We start from the raw sequence: 17225 nt of genomic DNA on the forward strand, positions 1-17225 counted from the left end.
GCGAGAGATGGTTTTCTTTCTTTGGTTATTGCGAAACGTCATGAATGCCATTTACTTTTTCCCTTTTTTCACCTCTGTTACATACTCCGGCTGAATTATTAAAGACTGGACAGTAAATTTATCCCCAGTGTAAAAACCCTGCCAATGCAACAATTCATTGTTATTTAGTGTACAGAGTCTCGTAGAGGAATAATGCGCCATAAAGGAATCATGATGATAACCAACCACGATGCGATACATATACCGAGATAAGAACAAATAGTATGTTGAGAATTGGATCATGATTGGGTCGATTCGACGGATGGTGTAGGAATTATGGGATCGATGAAGTAATAAAGAGAGGACTAAAGGAATTCTCTTCTTCTCTATTGCATCATCATCATGATCATCATATCGTGATCGAGTCGAGGCTATGTGTCTCGTATAACTGGTCATTCAGGAGAAAGCAATAATCCCGAACTCCATTTCCGATGTACTGGATCCACTGGAAAATACTTTTCACTCCGAAAACCATAAAATCTTATAACGTGTGCCAGAATTATAAAATGATAAATGTCAACAAATTCGCATATCAGAGTGATATTTAGAAATTGAACATATTATTCTGGCGAGTATATCTACGTCTTTAATGCCCTATTTTCCCAGTAAAATCCCTTGAAATTGATATTTTCGCATTCAATTCAATAAAATCAACCGACGACGACGACTTGCCACCAACCGACTTAATCTTCCTCAAAACTGTAGTTCGTCGATCTCTCCTTTCTTTTCTCTCCTCGTTCCTTTCTTCTCTTCAAAAGTACGGCAAACAATGCAAATTAAAGCGTTCGGGTTAAGAAATTAATTAGGAAATTATACAAATGGATAAACTTTCACTTGGACTTTGTTCCAAGGAACGAGCAGCTCGAGCGGGGGAACCCTTGTTTGTCTGCGTTTCCTTGTTTTGTCAAGTTATTTTTGAATTATTGATGTTCTCTCGTCGAGAATCTGCACACAATTCGCCCTGTTTTTCTTTGAATATTGTGTTTGGATGCAAAATAAAGTAAATGTTAACGGAGCTTAACTCCTATTTCCCGTCTACTCAAAAACTTTGCACATTTCCCGTAATATCCAATCTGGTTCTGCTACGTTTAGTTTAGTGTCGTGTCGTGGGTACGAAACAAATGACGATTGCGGCATAAAAGGAGCCAAGACGAAGTAAAACAGTTAACAAAATAGCAAATGAGCAAACTCACCCGGGATGAAATGTGAAGAAGATGTGAATTTAAAAAAGATTGAATATCGAAAAGCCGGTGAAAGTCGGGGGATTATTTTGTGAGGAAACGTATAACGAGGAAAGTTTCCGAGTAGTTGAAGACTTAATTTTTACGATGTTGGAGATTCTATAGTCGATTACTTTCACTCGGCGGGGACAAATTAGGACAGTTTTCTAAAGGACATGTGAAACAGTACAAATTCAAATTCAAGCAAGTGGTATGTATTCCAGTCCAGAAAATTGTAAAATAGCTTTTTGCCCACATTTTTTTCGAAATCCCGATTTATTTGTTGACTTTGCAAAAGTTTTTTTATTTTATTTTCTACCAAAATCATTATTTGTTCAACTTTAAGCCTAGGACTGTGTTTTCACTTGAAAAAGTTTATGAAAAAATGATAATATGATAATATGAAATAAATAATATGAGATAAAATGATAATATGAAACTTGGGTTGGGTAACATTTTGCAATTTATTTAAAGAGACACTCCCATTCGGTACAATTTTGTAGTGAAATTCAAATAATTCCAGTGAATTTATAATTTAATACAAAGCGAAGAACCTGTCGTTCCGCGTGAATTTCGAAAATTTTGAACATCCGTCCTGAGTATTAGGCTTGTACTCTTCGTATCACCCCCGTCAAACGAAACAGAAGTTGCCTCCTCATAATGTTGAAGCAGCTTTCTCCCCATTAATTCAGCAAGATGTGAAATGATCTTAATTAAGCGGAAATTTATCTTCATTAAGAAACCACACGAAGGAAACCCACCCACACTCCAAGTTTCGAGATTCCACCCACAACTACGACTGCACGAATGGTCTACGTATTTCTTGGCCTCCAATATTTAGTCATCGCATGCAGAACGGAAGAGCGGAATATAATTTATTATGTAATCATCCTCTCATCTCATCTCATATAAGAAAATCTTTCCCATTATTTACAACCCTTCTCCATGACGCAGGCTACAAGAGTAAAGTGGATTATTTTAGTAGCCAAGTATAACTCCAGCTACACTGTTACGAACAATTATAAAACCACGAAGAAGAGAAAGTTTTCGTATTAAAATGGTTTCGAAACTACAAGACAAACTTAAAATTGTCGGCTTTATAGAAAGCAATAATTATTTAAAGCTTCATAAAATATACAAAGTGTCCAAAATGAGAAAGTTGTTTCAAAAGTATTGAAATATATACATGTTCCAAGTCTTGGAGTTCACTGGGCTTGTCGATGTTTAAATAATTAAGGATACTACTTTCTCCTGCTGCTGCTGCCATAAAAAAATCCACATTTTTGCAATTTCGGCTAATTACGTAAGTAGTAAAAGAAGGACTGACATAAAAAATATGAATGTCTCTTTACGTTATTACTTCTGTCACCAAAAACAAAATTATAATCCAGCCATGCCATTCAAATAGTAGGTAAAACGGTACCACTACATCATTTCAGAGCACAATGGCCTAAAAATTGTGGAAAATCTTTATGTCACATGCTACCCAGAAAGAGAAGAAGAAACCGAATTTATGACCTATGTATTCTCGCACTTCCGTTCCACATAAAAGTATTTTTCCACCACTGCGGGCTGTGCAATTTTAAGGTGAATTATGACGTTCTTCTCGCCATGGCCTACATGGGTATCCGAGCTTGAATCTTTGCAAACCTGGCAGAAAAAGGCAGGCAGCCTGCTAAATTTGTTGGGCTTGATGAATAATTGCAAACGAATTAATTACGCTATTCACTCATTTTCTTCATTCATAGCTCTGCACACACACCACGAAAGGTTCGAAAGGACAATTGCTGGCTAAATAGGGAGGCTTTCGTTCCCATTTTCGCTTTCACCCACCTCGTTCCTTCTCTGTCATCATGCCGGCTCTCCTCTGAGTTCAATCAGGGAGAAAATGAAATGACAAAACCAGACCCCTTCGTCATCATCCATTGTTCACCACTAAGAACTCGGTCCTTGTGTTCAGAGAAACTTATTGTTACATAGACATCATTATCATCATCCTCTCCTCGTCGGCCGCACCGCAACGTGTATTCATTTGCATTAAGTGGTGGTCGTGGTGGTGAAAATAGCATCGGAATAAGGGCGATGAATTTATTGGAAATGTGAACATGTAGGGCAGGCAGCCAGATAAATGGAGGGTTTGTTTGGTTATGACAAGTGCACACATACAGACAGACGTACATACAGGATGACCATGTGATAAATGATTCCAATAACCACGGTAGAAATGATGGGATGGATAATGGTATGCATTGTTATTGGGGAGAGTTATACATACTCATCTTTTTCGATGCCAGATTCAATTTTCATAAATTTTTGGAAAAGTTATCATACTCTATTGAAAAACTAAAATTATAATTCTATTTCCTACTGGGCATGGATGACCACAAGTTACTTGGAGCAGGTGGACCCATGTGTAATACGTCCGACAACATCTGCAGAATCGACAGCATCCGTCAAGCACCAGTTTTAACAAGTCTGTTCTCTGGATCAACATGGAAGTAAATACATACATAAACTGCAGATAAACAAAACTTATCTTGATTTCACGCAAAAAATTATATCAGATAAGGTTAACAATTTGGAAATTAGATATGTGTACAAGTATATAGAGCAAGATAACCTTGTTGCCGGTTTGTCCTTTAATAACAACAACAAATATCTGTACAACATGCAATATGCCTCCATGGATAGGATGGACCTATGTTCCATACATCCAAGTTTCATTTTGGGTGTTTTTTTGTACGGTAGATGACCACCAAAGTGGAGGAGGAGGAACAAAACTGGTGAAAAAATAGATAATGATGCTAAATCCTTGATCCAAACACGTAAATATTAAAATTAATAAATTGGTCTTGGAAAGTTAAAAATAAACCGGGAATCAGAGATATCATTATTATTTATGATAAGTGGTAATTAATAATTACTAATTATTAAATACACAGTGCAGAATAAAATGTCAATTCGATACGAGAAAATACACGTTTCAATTACACAACCACAGGTGTCAGGTAAATGTACACAGTCAGAATGTAATGTAGTAGATATCGATTGGAAATTAAACAAAGAATTGATTACTATAATTTGATAAGAATGCAATTCGAGTTCATGATGTCTTCATTCGTTTTTTTAATCAGTGCCGACTTTCGGTAACAGAATCCGGAAATTTCCACTGAACTGGGAGTGACGGTCGGTTATGATAGTCATAAATTTCTTCCTTTATGAATGTCATTTTATCCTTGGGCTCGGGATAGGTGAACGCGTACCCTGAAAATTTTATGGAGCAATTAATCCCACTTAATTAAACCTGTATTTGACCTTAACTGGACATACATATGTAAATTACCTCGACCAGCTCAAAAGCATTGATACGAGCACAGCGTCAGCAGCCGCAGAAGAAGAAGTCGGCAGAGGTATTTATTTATTTTTTAATTGGAGCAAGATTTATGATAAGGAAAGTTGTTAGTTAAAGGAAAATAAATGCAAATGCAAATGCACGCACATAAAATATAAATATTTACAAAATTTGTAAAATCAAGGCCAATAGCAAATTTCAAGCCTGCGACTGAGGTTAGTAATTTTTTAGAGGAAATGTAGCACGTAATTAAAATTTATAAAAGCAAAAATGTATAAAATAATAAGTTATATTGTTCGTCTCTCTACATAAAATGGTCACTTTTGACGAATTAATAAATAGTTTAAGTAGTTTTGGGGAACGGATAAAAAGGTGGGACCGCTCGGTTGTAGGTAAAGCTATAAATCTGCGCGCGGATGAAATCTTTCTTATTCGCAGGTTCTGGATACGTCGTCGCCTCGCCTGAGAAGAGTTGTTAGTGCAAGCGAAAGTTATTATTTAGAATATAGATATTTAGTTATCAAGACATGATAATCCCAATAATTTGTATGCGATAAGTAGTTATCCCATGAGCAGAACTTGCCAGAAAAAAACTTACCGTTTGCGTACGCATCTTCCACGATGGCAGTTGCGATCTGGATGGAAACGTTTTGAATGTCTTGAAGCGGTGGATACAGTCTGAAGAATTTAAAATAACTCGTTAGAATATGTACTAATTTGAATAATTTGCAATGTGTAATTTTATTACCTCCCAACTTTAAGATCCGATTCGGAAACGGTTTCAGCGAGTTTCTAATATTTCAAAATGTTATAAATTCCCAGTTCAAAATTCCAAATCGTGCAACAAATCGAACCTGTGCCGCAATGATGAAAACTTCTTCGCTAATGTGATGAATTCCAGCCGTAATGGTGGCTAATGCGACTCCTGGGAAAATGTAGGCATTATTCCCCTGACCAGGTTCAAATCGGAGCCCATTTTTCTCATAAGTTGGGAATGGACTTCCACTCGCGAATACTGCTCTGCCCTCCGTGGCGTCGTACGCTTCCTCCGCCGTACACTCAGCCTTTGAGGTGGGATTGCTCAGGGCAAAAATGACCGGTCGTTCGTTATAGTCTCCCATCAGTTTTAAAATTTCTGTCGTAAATGCTCCCCTCTGAGCCGCAGCACCGATTAACGTGGTGGGTTGAACCGTTCGGACAATTTCGGCAAGATCCTTAATGTGGGGCAGATCCTTGGCGAAGAGTTCCTTCTCCTTCGCCAAGACTTCAGGAGATGCTTTGGAAAGTAAACCTTTGGAATTCTGAAGAAATTAGAAATTTTCAGAATTTATTTTCAGAATTTTGAATAATTATAAAGGAAGTAAATCACGCACCACCATGAAAATCCGAGCCGCCGCCGCTTCATGTGAAGCACCTTCCTTCATCATCTTATGACATATCAGCTCCGCAATACCACAAGCAGCCTGTAGAAAACAATGGGATTAAATCTCGACTGAATTTTATAACTCATATGTAATCATCCTAATGACACAGTAGTCTCTCTCTCTGTGTGCATCTACTAGTGGATTAATCACGAAATCCAAACAAAAAACGTGTACATTATTATCTGCAAAGTAGCGATTATTACTTACCTCCCCTGCCCCGAGGAATAGAAACTTGTGTTCAATCAATTTCTTCTTGGTCACTCGTAGCGAGGCCAGCACACCTGCCAGCGCTACACTCGCCGTGCCTTGAATGTCGTCATTGAATGTACAATATTTGTTTCTATACTTTTCAAGAAGCCGGAAGGCGTTGTGATTGGCGAAATCTTCAAACTAATAAAAAAAACAAGACGAGATTGACCCTTTTTAAAAATCAATCAACATAAATATCATGTTATGATTATGTACCTGAATGAGTGTATTTTGCCCATATCTTCGCACCACGGCTTGCATAAACTCGTCAATAAAGTCGTCATATTCCTGACCCGTGACCCGTTTATGGTTCAATCCAATGTAATAGGGGTCATCGAGCAGGGATTGAGTATTTGTGCCCACGTCCAACATAATTGGGAGACATTGACTTGGTTTAATTCCAGCCAGGGCGGTGTACAAACTCAATTTTCCGACCGGAATTCCCATCCCGTACGCGCCCAGGTCGCCAAGTCCTAAAATTCGTTCGCCGTCAGTGACCACGATTGCGCGGACGTCATTTTCAGGCCTAAATTATTTTCGTAAGTTGATGAATTTATGATGATGAAAAGTTTTGTAGAAAGTTGGTTACCAGTTTTTCATAATGTCGTAAACATGTCCTTTGTCATGTATCGTGATAAAGAGACCTCTCGGTCGACGGAAGATAAGACCTAATTAATTATTTGATAAACAAGTTTTAAAAATATGGTTTAAATTTAAATTAAAATAGAGAACTGACCGAATTTTTGACAAGCTAAGCCGACCGTGGGCGTGTACACGAGGGGCATCATTTCCTCCACGTTTTCGGCAAGAAGTCGATAAAACAAGCGTTCATTTCGATCCTAAAAGCACATTTAGCATACATAAAATAAGAATAGGGAAACATGATAGCACATTACTTGAAATAACAACCAAGTAGAAATTGAAGGCTGTCAATCCCGCTGTTACACTATTATTTAACGTTCAATTAAATAAGTAAATTTCTAACCTACTGAACTACAGTTTCCATTATTATTTTAACCTCTAAACTCAAGTTCATCCCTTGTTTCGTCACGTTGTTACAATTTTGCGTAGCAGAAATAAACAACACAACTTGACAAAAATTGGACTTTGCGTGAAACATTGAATGAAACGAAGTTATAAATTGACAGTAGTGGAACAAAGTGCAGAGTTCTCTTGATCTGCATTCTGCATCTCTTCCTGCATGAGTTGAGCCGAGTTGAACACACAATTCTGAGAATGTTGCAACGTGTTAACAATAATAACATCATGCCATCGTTACCACACGAAATGATCACGCCACGCAAAATTCGCTCATCAAAGCATGCAATAATAATAAGTAGATACGTTCTCTATCGCAATTTTGCAAACTCGATTGCTTCAAATGTTGGTTAAATTCGTGCAAGAATATGCATTCGAATTTAAATAAATTCTATGCAGAAATCCAAATAACATGTAATCATCTCGTTCTCATAATTTTTTTACCTGAAGTCCCACGAGATAAATGTGCTTATTCAAATCCTCCGTGTATCTTGCGACGTTATCCTTGCACAGACGAACTTGTTCTTCTTGCGTCTTGAACCGTGGTGGTAACAGGCCATGAATTCCGAGAGCTTGTCGCTCCTCCAGAGTAAAAGCCATTCCCTGAAAGTCATGGGTAGAATAATAAATAACTAATAATAAAGCCCTAAGGGGCAGATTTCCAATAAATCCGTACAAAAAATCAATGGAATTCGCACCTTGTTCAACTTTGGGTCTCGCATGTAGTCAATGCCACGCATCATGTTGTGGCAAACGCCGTCGCCACCGTCTTCATGGGGCCGTTGGCCAATTCGATCTCGTCTTGGGTCCATTTTATACGCACCTTCCTTCCCGTTTTGATTACTGCTTATACAAAACAGTAAATAAATTCTGTCTCTTTATTATATTTTTTGTTCTGTTTAAGGCGAAATCTCAATTTCGCAATGTGTGCGAAAAAATGACTGGAGAAAACCGTATTGGACTACTCACACTGCCATTTCTGCTCCGTTTAAACCGGCTGGCATATCAGTTATTATACAACTTTGAGTGAATTGAATTACTCCTTCTTTATCCTGCTCCGTATTGCGCAAGGAAGCTTTTTAATGACACTTTTTTTTCCGTAAAAAGAAATATGCCAGATAAGAAACCGCACTTAACCTGCAGATAACCGCACTGCTGCAGAATCCAGTGAATACGTATTATATAAAATGGAATGAAGCGAAACCTTGTAAAATTTCGGTGACACAGTCGACAGTGGAGAACGATCTGAGTTTGTGCAAAAACTTTTCGCGTGTGCGATTCCTACAGAAGTTGGTGCTCGTCTGAGTTCTTGGCTCGGGTGTAAAGGGTTTAAGTATTTGATGAAAGTGGATGGTATAGCGTGCATTTCTGCCTTCATACATAGTTCATATGGATGGACAGGGAACAGAAAAACTCACTTTGCCAACTTGTCCATCACAACGTTAAAACCAAAACGTGGTTATAACTTGAATAAAGTCAAATTCATCATTTAAAACCAAACCACAAGCGCATACAGTGACGAAGGCATACCGTCATGTACATAAGTCGATGGGATGATAATACTGTAATAATGGCTGTTACAACAGCATGAAATTTACTTCCCTCAAAGTGTAAGGATCCGATTTGCCGTGAAGTGAATGACTAAAACATTTCTTTTTTGTGCTCAAAGACGACGAATAACTCGATCCCTTCAAGGTTTTCATTCAGCCTTTTGTATTGTTTCCTTGCCTCGGAAAACCTTATTGAATGGGGACAAATACAAAAGCGTTAAAGAAGTCGTACTGCTGATTCCTCCAGAATTTGGTGAAGCAATTTACCAAATGCATGCTTTCATACGTCCTTCGTGTTAAATTACATTTTCTATTTTCATTTATCGCAAATGACAAGCTCATGAGTGAGTGAGTCAGACGGCAAGCAATCTTGGAACGTTCATCAAAATGCATATTGCACGAGACATTCGGGAGTAGCATGAATTGCACGATGCATAAATAACATTATACAAATAGCGTGATGCTCATGAATTCGAATTTGCACCAAGAATCCATCCATCCATCGATCCGATGTGCAGTATGTAAAGCTGTGTCGTGTAATGTTCGTGTCCGAAGGATGAAAAAAGGGTGAATTGGTCAGCAAAGGAAGGTTACTTACTTATCTTGTCTGACTCGTCGTATTTAATTATTTTGTTCAACAACTTAATAAAAACTGGGTTATTACCCAGCCGTGATGTAATGGCACCACTACCACAAACCATGGAAAACCAAGGCTATACTACTGGAATTGTATTGATCATGCCACATGGAGTAGAAAACATGCCATATTTATGTATGTACTACTGTCTGAGCACTCTGAGCAGTTATAGTTTTATGTTTTATGCATCATCCTACTAGAAGCTCCAACTCTAACTTGGTAGATATCTTGTATTATCATCACCTTGTGAAAAAGTCAAGTTCAAGAGCGATATCTGACGTCAAGTGAATATGAAATGTGTTAATAAACCCATCCTTCTTCTTACTGTACATGAAATATGGAAATAACGTATGGAAACTGGCGAACTCTGTGACTTTTTCAAACCTCAGAAACTTCTCTTATCGCCAAACCATCCGAAAATACATCCACACGTTTGAAATGCTAATATCCATCCATTCAAGACAGCGAGGAAACATAAAAGCCAAAAGAGTAGTACGTACTAAACATTTGGCTTACTGATGCTGATTCCTGTAGAGAAATGTGCTAAGCACAATTCCATCGTGTTGCCTGTTATCTCCTGATCGATTGATGCGTAAAGGAAAGAAGAAAAGGATGGATTTCCTCAATATCTGTGTTTCTCAGTCGAGCCGACCTATTCTATTCTATTCTAGTTTCTAGTCACTAGGATTCTAATGGCAAATACATAGAGCATCAAACCAAGGTCATGTGCCACGAGTTGTTTTTTATTACGCTATGTGAGAGAGATGAAATGATGAAATAAATTCTTCAGGGAACAATTTCCGCTCGAATTTCATTTCATCGACCTAGTTATTGCTCGACCAAATTCCCGGAGGAAGATGCGATGTGATGATCCGTTTTCCAATTTCCTGACACAATGGAAAGTCATTAAGTTGGTGCTTATTGTGTTTAAAACAACAAATTGTAATGATTCCAAAAGCTACCACTCGGCTCAGTTTCCTGTCACACGACAACCAGTCTAATAACCAACCACTATCTAAAAAATACACTATGAATGATGCATTAATTCTCATTTGTGATGAAATGAAGGATAAACAAGCCATGACTATAAATCATTTGCCTGTCAACGACATCGGTCAGATTCATAGAAAAAGTACTAAACCACGGCAAGCTTGTAATATTTACATACATGTTACTTATCTTTTACAAAGTTTGATATTCAAAATATTTTCTGTGATGTGAACCTTTCGCCGTCGTCCGTTTAACATGTACATACAAATTAGTAAAACGCCCCTTGTTTAGGCTTAACGAGCATAATTAGTGGGGCTCAGTTCATTCAATGAGGATAAATCCCTCAATGTGAGGATCAATAATGATTAACATTTATTAACGTTTGGATGGATGGAATGATGACCCTCAACACCTGCACAATTTGTTTGTATGATGTCATCAGCATGATCTGACTGATCTGAACTCATTTTATTAAAAACAAATCCGGTTTTGCTATCATTTTATTTATTGCTTTTCTGCACCTACCAAAAATTTTAGAGCAGTCTGTACTGTAATTTAATGTGACTTCCTTCTTCGCAAATCAGACAAAATTAGCCTGGTTTCGATTTTCAGATATGTTTCAGTCACACCCAATAAGCAACCCAGATTTGTAAGAAATCAATATTGTCTCAACGTCTCAAGTTTTGAGATTCTCAATCAAAAAGGAATAAATGAACTACATTTAAGATTTCATCCACTGGGATGAAGGTAAACAATTACTTAAAATACTGGAATTTCAGTAAACAAGTTGATTGGAAAATCTCACTTTTTTGTTTTATCTGTATAAAGGAAAACTACAGAGAGGAATTAAATATCCGTCTTTATTCCTTGTTGAGAGATCCTCATCATTGTACACAATGTAATAAATTGCAAATCGCACATTACTTTGTCCCATCATTAAATGAGTAGGTATTTAAAAATAAACCTCTCTAGCCACCTACGTAAATGGTCAAGAAACAAGTATGTAAGAGTAAGTAAACACTGCTAAATAATTTACACATCACGAGAGAATGACAGACAATCCTTGATTGACGTTGCTTCAAATTGCTCAAGGTAGGGCTAAATAAATGCTCGATTAATTATATAATACCTAACACCTTGTTGTATTGACAATGCTAAATCTATTAAATCTATCCCTCACTAATAGTCAGCATTTGACAAGGACATTTGCAACTTGCTACATTTTGTGTAACTAGTTTTATGACCAGGCCCATTTTACGAAGATTATGCGACTGATTATGTAGTATTTACATATGTACTTGAATTAATTTTTTGGATTATTCGAATGTATTTAGCCTTTTGTCCAGAAATGTTTTAGAATCACGTAAATTCAAGGCGTGGGCTTGATTATTTTGCAATTTACGAAAAATTCACCTCTTAAAATATTTAATATGCATTATGTTTAATAAAAATTCTTTCGACGCGCTGATGCACTTACAATTCGATCCCTTCCGAAAATCGTCTAACCGATGCCGGTTGTGGTTTTGGTGGTGGTTTTGGTGGTGGGGGTCGGTCAATTTTAGGAGGAGGCCGGTAAATTTTTTGAGAAGGCTGCCATTGTTGTTCTTTACTTGGTGCTAACAATTCTTCGATGGGGATTGGTTCAGGATGTTGTGTCACCGAATGGGTGTGGTCCCCTTTGGCGGGGAACTTGCTAGTGTCAGAAATGTCTTTGGCGTCCGGGGTACGATTTGTTGTAGATGTGTCCAAGGGTTCCCATCTTTTGAGAGGTTTGTCCCAATCGGGAAAGTGAGCACTAACCGATTTATGTATTGTTGGTTTTGGCGAATTAACAGGTCGTCGAAGGACAATCACCTTTCCTTCTTGGGATTCGTCGGGGGACGGCATTTTATAAAGTCGAAGCGTGGTAATCTTTAAGAGAAAGATGTCAACCAGGTGATGAAGAATTGAAAAATACTCGTATTTCCTGGAGCTAGACTAAAACATACACCTTCGAAACTTCCATGGATTTGAAACAAAGTTTCAGGATATTATTGATTCCAAAGACTTATTACAGACTTTTGACAATCCAATTTTATTCTCTCTCCCTCAACTTTTCGAACCATGTCGATATTATTTTCCGACCCTGTGACTGCCTACTACATTCCAACTGCTCAAGGCACTGACCGTGGCACACATGACAATCGTTCAGCTGTCCAACCCAAATCGTGCCAGAATGTCACCCAATCTGAATTTCCAAGCATGGAAATATGCGGAGAAAGTGCTCATGAGGCGACCAGGCCGATAATTGAACTCCGATATCACGACTCGGACGTGAAGCCGTCGGTCAGCCAGCAGACTTTGGAGGATTTTGTGACCGTCCAGAAAGTGGAGACGCATCCTGTTCCTGGAGTTGAAGGCATGACGTGGTGCATCCTCTCCTCCCAGTCCCCCCCAGACCAGGACAGCCAATCCAGATACATTGCAGCCTTAGACTATGCCATGCTCGAAGGGTTCGATGCCGTGGTCATTGAGCCGTTCGACCTCACTCAGAGGACACATCAGTGGATCAACATCATGACCCTGGTTTGGAACGTGTTTGGCTGCTATCTTTCCGTTTCTGTTGCTGCAACCTTGTCGTCCCGAATGTCGGACCCTGCCATGACATTTGCCGGGATCGTCAACGTGGTCCTACTCCAGAAATATGTCAAGTTTGTAATGGGTGATCCCATTTCGCAATATCGAAACCTGGACTTTCTGAGCGATGAGGATATGGACCGTGTATTCCACATGAGCGAATTGCTCGCCGTGAGGGGTGCCTTCACCAACGTTATCATCAAGGACACGCGGCGTGAACGATATCGCTATAATATTTTAAAGTATATGACTGCTTTTCAGTTGGCGTTGTGCGCCTACAAATATTTCTTTGGAATGGTCCTCTCCACCTTCTTCCAAAACCGACCGTTGTAAAATTAGTACGGTTTTTTCTGAATGTATGAATTGAGTGTTTCATTAAAATTAGCAAAAAAAGGATATTATAAGTATGAAATTATTTTTAGTTGTGCTTTTATTTCGTTCTACGTTTCAAATAATAGATGCATTCTGAGTTTGACAAAATTTCTGAATGAATATTAAGTTCTGTCAGTGGATTATAATTCGCATGCATAATCGTGAACCCTTATTTTTCTGCAGTTTCGACTGATTGACCAATTTTAGAAGGACACCATTCAGCTGCAGCGTTTGCCGAGAAAAAATCAATGAATGACATCACTTCTGCAAATAAATGTTGTTTAAGAAATGTTAATTGTTATCCTACTGTTAATTATCATACTTCTAAGATCTGTATAAAATCCGGCAGTCTGATTCTTAGAATTGTGACCGTATGACACGAGTCCAACTTGTAGAAATGTATTATTTCGTAAAATGGACATTGGTCCTGCAAATTAAAAATTTTATTCTGTGCATATATACATTTAAATATGCAAAACAGACCCACCTCCGGAATCTCCTCCTGCCGAATCACGCCATTGTGTTAAAGTTCCTGCACAGAGAACCCGATCCCTCGGTTTTCCACCTTCTACAGAAATAATTCTGCTGCAATATTCCAACGGTTGAATCGGCAATTTTATTTTTTGAAGAATCGTAGCAGTAGAACCACCATCCGTCGGATTAGTCAAACCCCACCCGGTAACCCAGCCCTGCTCTCCGACCGGATTAAGGTCAGGAATTTCTTCAGATGTCGGGAGACAAATGGGCATTTCTTTCTCTTTGTCGAAAACCACTTTGTCTTCGAGTTCAAGTAAGGCGACGTCCCAGTCAAAAATTCGTCTGGCACAAATAAAAAAATGTCGGAAACTTTACTATATCCCAAAATGGAAATAATTATGTATGAGGATTTTTCTCTTACGGACGTTCTTTCGCTGCTGGGATGTACCACGGGTGAAAATATACTGCCTTTACTTTCACCAATCTCCCATCCGTATCGTGACCGTTTTTCGTATGAGCGCCAAGATAGGCTTTAATGTCTTCCGGTTTAATACCAGGCAGTGGGTTATTTGCAAACATAAGTGAGTCTAGGACGACACAGTGCGCCCTGAAAAATTAGCGCAATAAGAAGTTATCAGCGGTTTAGGTTATCCGTATGGATAACTCTGTGTGAATAGATTCAGAGTTCAATTGTACATCGGGGTCGTATTGCTATTTTTGTGGTAACTTACGCGGTGAGGATCATTCTATAAAAGATGTGAAAGTTATGTACACATAATCACAAAAGCACAGAAAATAAATGTATGTAACTATTTTACTTGTCATTAATTAAGCTGCCTCCACAAAGTGCAGTGGACGAACCTCCATGGCTAGATATTCTCATCCGAAGTAAAACTTGCCACTTGAACTCATGAGGCTTGGCATCACTGCCTCCAGCAATTCGTCCAGGAGATAACATTTTTTCTCCGCACACTGGAAATAAATTTAAAAACACAACTTAATAATTCAAAATGAATAGAAAAGTTACGGTTCATATTTATTTATGTATTTATCTCAATTACCACAGGAATCATTTCGCAGTATCCGTTGAGAACTTGTAAAGCCTTCCCAAGGCAGACTGTTTTTGTCCGATAGTTGAGATCGACTAATTTGTGCATGCTTCGGTTCTTGACACCAGGTTGCACCCACTTTGTCGGAGTAATAATTAGTGAAGGGGGCGATGTCTACAAGTCAGACGTTAATACTCTTACAATTCTAAGCAAAAACCCATAAATTTATTTCATTAAATGTGTACTACATGAAATATCAGTAAAGAAACGATGGGCGGATGCCTCGTTTCCGGTCTGAAATTCGGCATCAACCCACGATGAAATTCCTAGTTGCATTATTTCTCCAGATTGGGCCTTGACAATTAAAGGCCATCCGTCACTTGTCTAGCCTCCAAAAAAATATTGCTGATAAAATTATTCAATATCTTTCATACGACAATTTAAAAATACTCACCATTCCGTTAATTTGCAAATTGCTCGTACAAAACTGATCATCTTTTACGTTTCCCTTCGACTCTTTTTTGCAAATTTGTAAATCCTTCAAATCTATCAATCCGCTCTTCTCAAAACATTTCAGAGTTGAATCTTTGTAGTGTTCATTTTCAATCCCTAATAAGAATTTGGAGGCACGTGAATCGTTGCAGTGACCTTGCAAACTGTTGACCCACCCCGTCACGTTAACTTTCAAATGGAACTTATCCAGATCCGGTTTTAGCAGGGGGAAGATGCAAATTGGTTTAGGACTTTGTGGGTCTCGGAAATCTATTTCATTCTTTAGTTTCAACAGAGCCACGTTATCAGTTACAGATCTATTGCATGCAAATCAGTAATACAACCACCAAAAATAATACAAATCTGCCAAAAGTTACTAAATTATTTTATGCCGCACCGTTCCATAACTTTGTTGACAATGTACTTTGCATTGGTGACGACTTGTTGGACGGCACGAGGTTTATTCTGCCCGTAATCCGTGACGTCGAAAGGGTTCGACTTAACATTCAACCACACCGTGACGTCGGACGGCGTAAATGACCCATCCTTCTGTAAAAAATCCTTCGGATTAAGATTTCCATGAATCAGGCAGGAGTGAGAAGTGAGGACAAAAAATGAATTTATCAACGTCCCTCCACAGTAGCGTTCTTTCTTGTTCTTTTCGACGACACGGATTAAGGCATCCCAAGTGTTTGCATGATTTGCCTCATTTGATATTCCGCAAGCTTCAATTATTTAAATGGAGTAAATATTTTAGGCTTTTTACATACTTAATTATCGTTGAAATATTTAATGGAGATTTTATTTTTAACTGACAGCATTCCGTTAGAATTTTACGATTCCAGTCCTTTTTTGAACCTAGTTCCCAGGCTAGTTCTAAATAGTCGTCATCTTTAAAATCTGGGACGTATTCTATATAAAATTCATACAATAAATTTTAGATCATTTTGCATGCAGGTTAATTCATTGGAAATTAATTTGAGCATACTTAAGCATGCAGTGGACAGCCCAACAAGTGCAAATGTGAGAACAATTATGAAGATGGGAGTTGATAGAAGAATCATTGCGACTTAAATGTGATAGGCATAAATTGAATTCATATTTACATAAATATATGCGCGTTTAAAGTCTACTTATGAGGAGCGACAGCGCTATGACTACTTAAAATAGGCTGGAATTGTGTCATCAGTGTGCTTTATTCTTAAGTGGTGTTTATGCTTCACGTCATCGTCACGTACTCCTTCAAATCCGATTTTTTGATTGGCTGAACGAAATGATCACTACGACAATTAACAATTTAAAAAATAAAGTACTTATTTTTCTTAGGTGAAGGAAAAGTAACCATAAAGTGATCATGTTAAAAGATCACCATGGTTACGGCGAAGCCTAAGTATGCATTCAGCTGCAACTTTGAAAAACTCCCACTGAGATTTCGCCCGAACCGTTCATTGCATCGAAAACATGTTGAAACAAAAAAACTAGAGAATTCTGTTTTACAGAGACATTTTTCTTATTTTTCCAAAATTCTAATTCCTTCAGGTAGAAAGTCCGATGCCTAAATTTTCAAATCTATTTCTTGGCACCAAGGAAATGTTTCCGACCGGGGGCTTGCCATTTTTACTATTCTCCTGGATAATACGCACATTTTAAGCCTTTGTTCGACTTAATCGGATGAAAACTCATGGAATTAGAGCGTTTTGAAATATTGTCATTAAGCAAC

The 17225-nt window shown here is 38.1% G+C and overlaps 3 protein-coding genes across 5 annotated transcripts; 1 reads left to right on the plus strand and 2 right to left on the minus strand.

Moving 5' to 3' along the window:
• Positions 1–3569: 3569 nt before the first annotated feature.
• LOC110853736 (NADP-dependent malic enzyme) lies at positions 3570–8642 on the minus strand. 2 transcript variants are annotated; one of them, XR_004835540.1, is made up of 13 exons: positions 8292–8642; positions 8021–8165; positions 7767–7925; positions 7021–7123; positions 6874–6952; positions 6501–6810; positions 6243–6425; positions 5985–6074; positions 5466–5912; positions 5360–5403; positions 5210–5289; positions 4603–5073; positions 4508–4523 (listed from the first exon to the last, which is right to left on the minus strand). XR_004835540.1 is itself a non-coding variant. In XM_022102052.2 (12 exons), exons 1-12 carry the CDS (start codon positions 8324–8326, stop codon positions 4390–4392), a joined length of 1809 nt encoding a protein of 602 aa, XP_021957744.1. In that variant the 5' UTR covers positions 8327–8641; the 3' UTR covers positions 3570–4389. The 2 variants fall into 2 exon arrangements, 1 of the variants encoding a protein (XP_021957744.1); XM_022102052.2 differs by lacking the exon at positions 4603–5073 and having other exon boundaries at positions 3570–4523; positions 8292–8641.
• Positions 8643–11141: 2499 nt separating this feature from the next.
• On the plus strand, positions 11142–13477 carry LOC118436507. Of its 2 annotated transcripts, XM_035854735.1 has the most exons (3): positions 11142–11246; positions 11328–12268; positions 12335–13477. In XM_035854735.1, the coding sequence occupies exon 3, from the start codon at positions 12603–12605 to the stop codon at positions 13446–13448; it is 846 nt and encodes a 281-aa protein (XP_035710628.1). In that variant the 5' UTR covers positions 11142–11246; positions 11328–12268; positions 12335–12602; the 3' UTR covers positions 13449–13477. The 2 variants fall into 2 exon arrangements, with proteins under 2 accessions (XP_035710628.1, XP_035710627.1); XM_035854734.1 differs by having other exon boundaries at positions 11328–13477.
• Positions 13478–13527: 50 nt separating this feature from the next.
• Positions 13528–16569, minus strand: LOC118436565 (transmembrane protease serine 9-like). Its single transcript, XM_035854954.1, has 12 exons — positions 16494–16569; positions 16322–16417; positions 15903–16230; positions 15468–15822; positions 15262–15397; positions 15026–15187; positions 14783–14936; positions 14696–14710; positions 14386–14571; positions 13975–14306; positions 13810–13914; positions 13528–13751 (listed from the first exon to the last, which is right to left on the minus strand). Exons 1-12 carry the CDS (start codon positions 16567–16569, stop codon positions 13657–13659), a joined length of 2040 nt encoding a protein of 679 aa, XP_035710847.1. The 3' UTR covers positions 13528–13656.
• Between the last annotated feature and the right edge of the window lie 656 nt (positions 16570–17225).

The sequence above is a fragment of the Folsomia candida genome, unplaced genomic scaffold (genome assembly GCF_002217175.1).
Source record: "Folsomia candida strain VU population unplaced genomic scaffold, ASM221717v1 Fcan01_Sc009, whole genome shotgun sequence".
Lineage (NCBI taxonomy): Eukaryota > Metazoa > Arthropoda > Collembola > Entomobryomorpha > Isotomidae > Folsomia > Folsomia candida.

Coding starts and splice junctions, on each gene's coding strand:
- LOC110853736 (XM_022102052.2), bottom strand. CDS start 8,326: ATGCCAGCCGGTTTAAACGGAGCAGAAATGGCAGT. Junction 7,926..8,020: donor GAGACCCAAAGTTGAACAAG/GTGCGAATTCCA, acceptor CATGACTTTCAG/GGAATGGCTTTTACTCTGGA. Junction 6,075..6,242: donor TATTCCTCGGGGCAGGGGAG/GTAAGTAATAAT, acceptor TGTTTTCTACAG/GCTGCTTGTGGTATTGCGGA.
- LOC118436507 (XM_035854734.1), top strand. CDS start 12,603: ATGTCGATATTATTTTCCGACCCTGTGACTGCCTACTACATTCCAACT.
- LOC118436565 (XM_035854954.1), bottom strand. CDS start 16,569: ATGATTCTTCTATCAACTCCCATCTTCATAATTGTTCTCACATTTGCA. Junction 15,823..15,902: donor GTCAACAAAGTTATGGAACG/GTGCGGCATAAA, acceptor TGCATGCAATAG/ATCTGTAACTGATAACGTGG. Junction 15,398..15,467: donor ATTTGCAAATTAACGGAATG/GTGAGTATTTTT, acceptor TTTGGAGGCTAG/ACAAGTGACGGATGGCCTTT.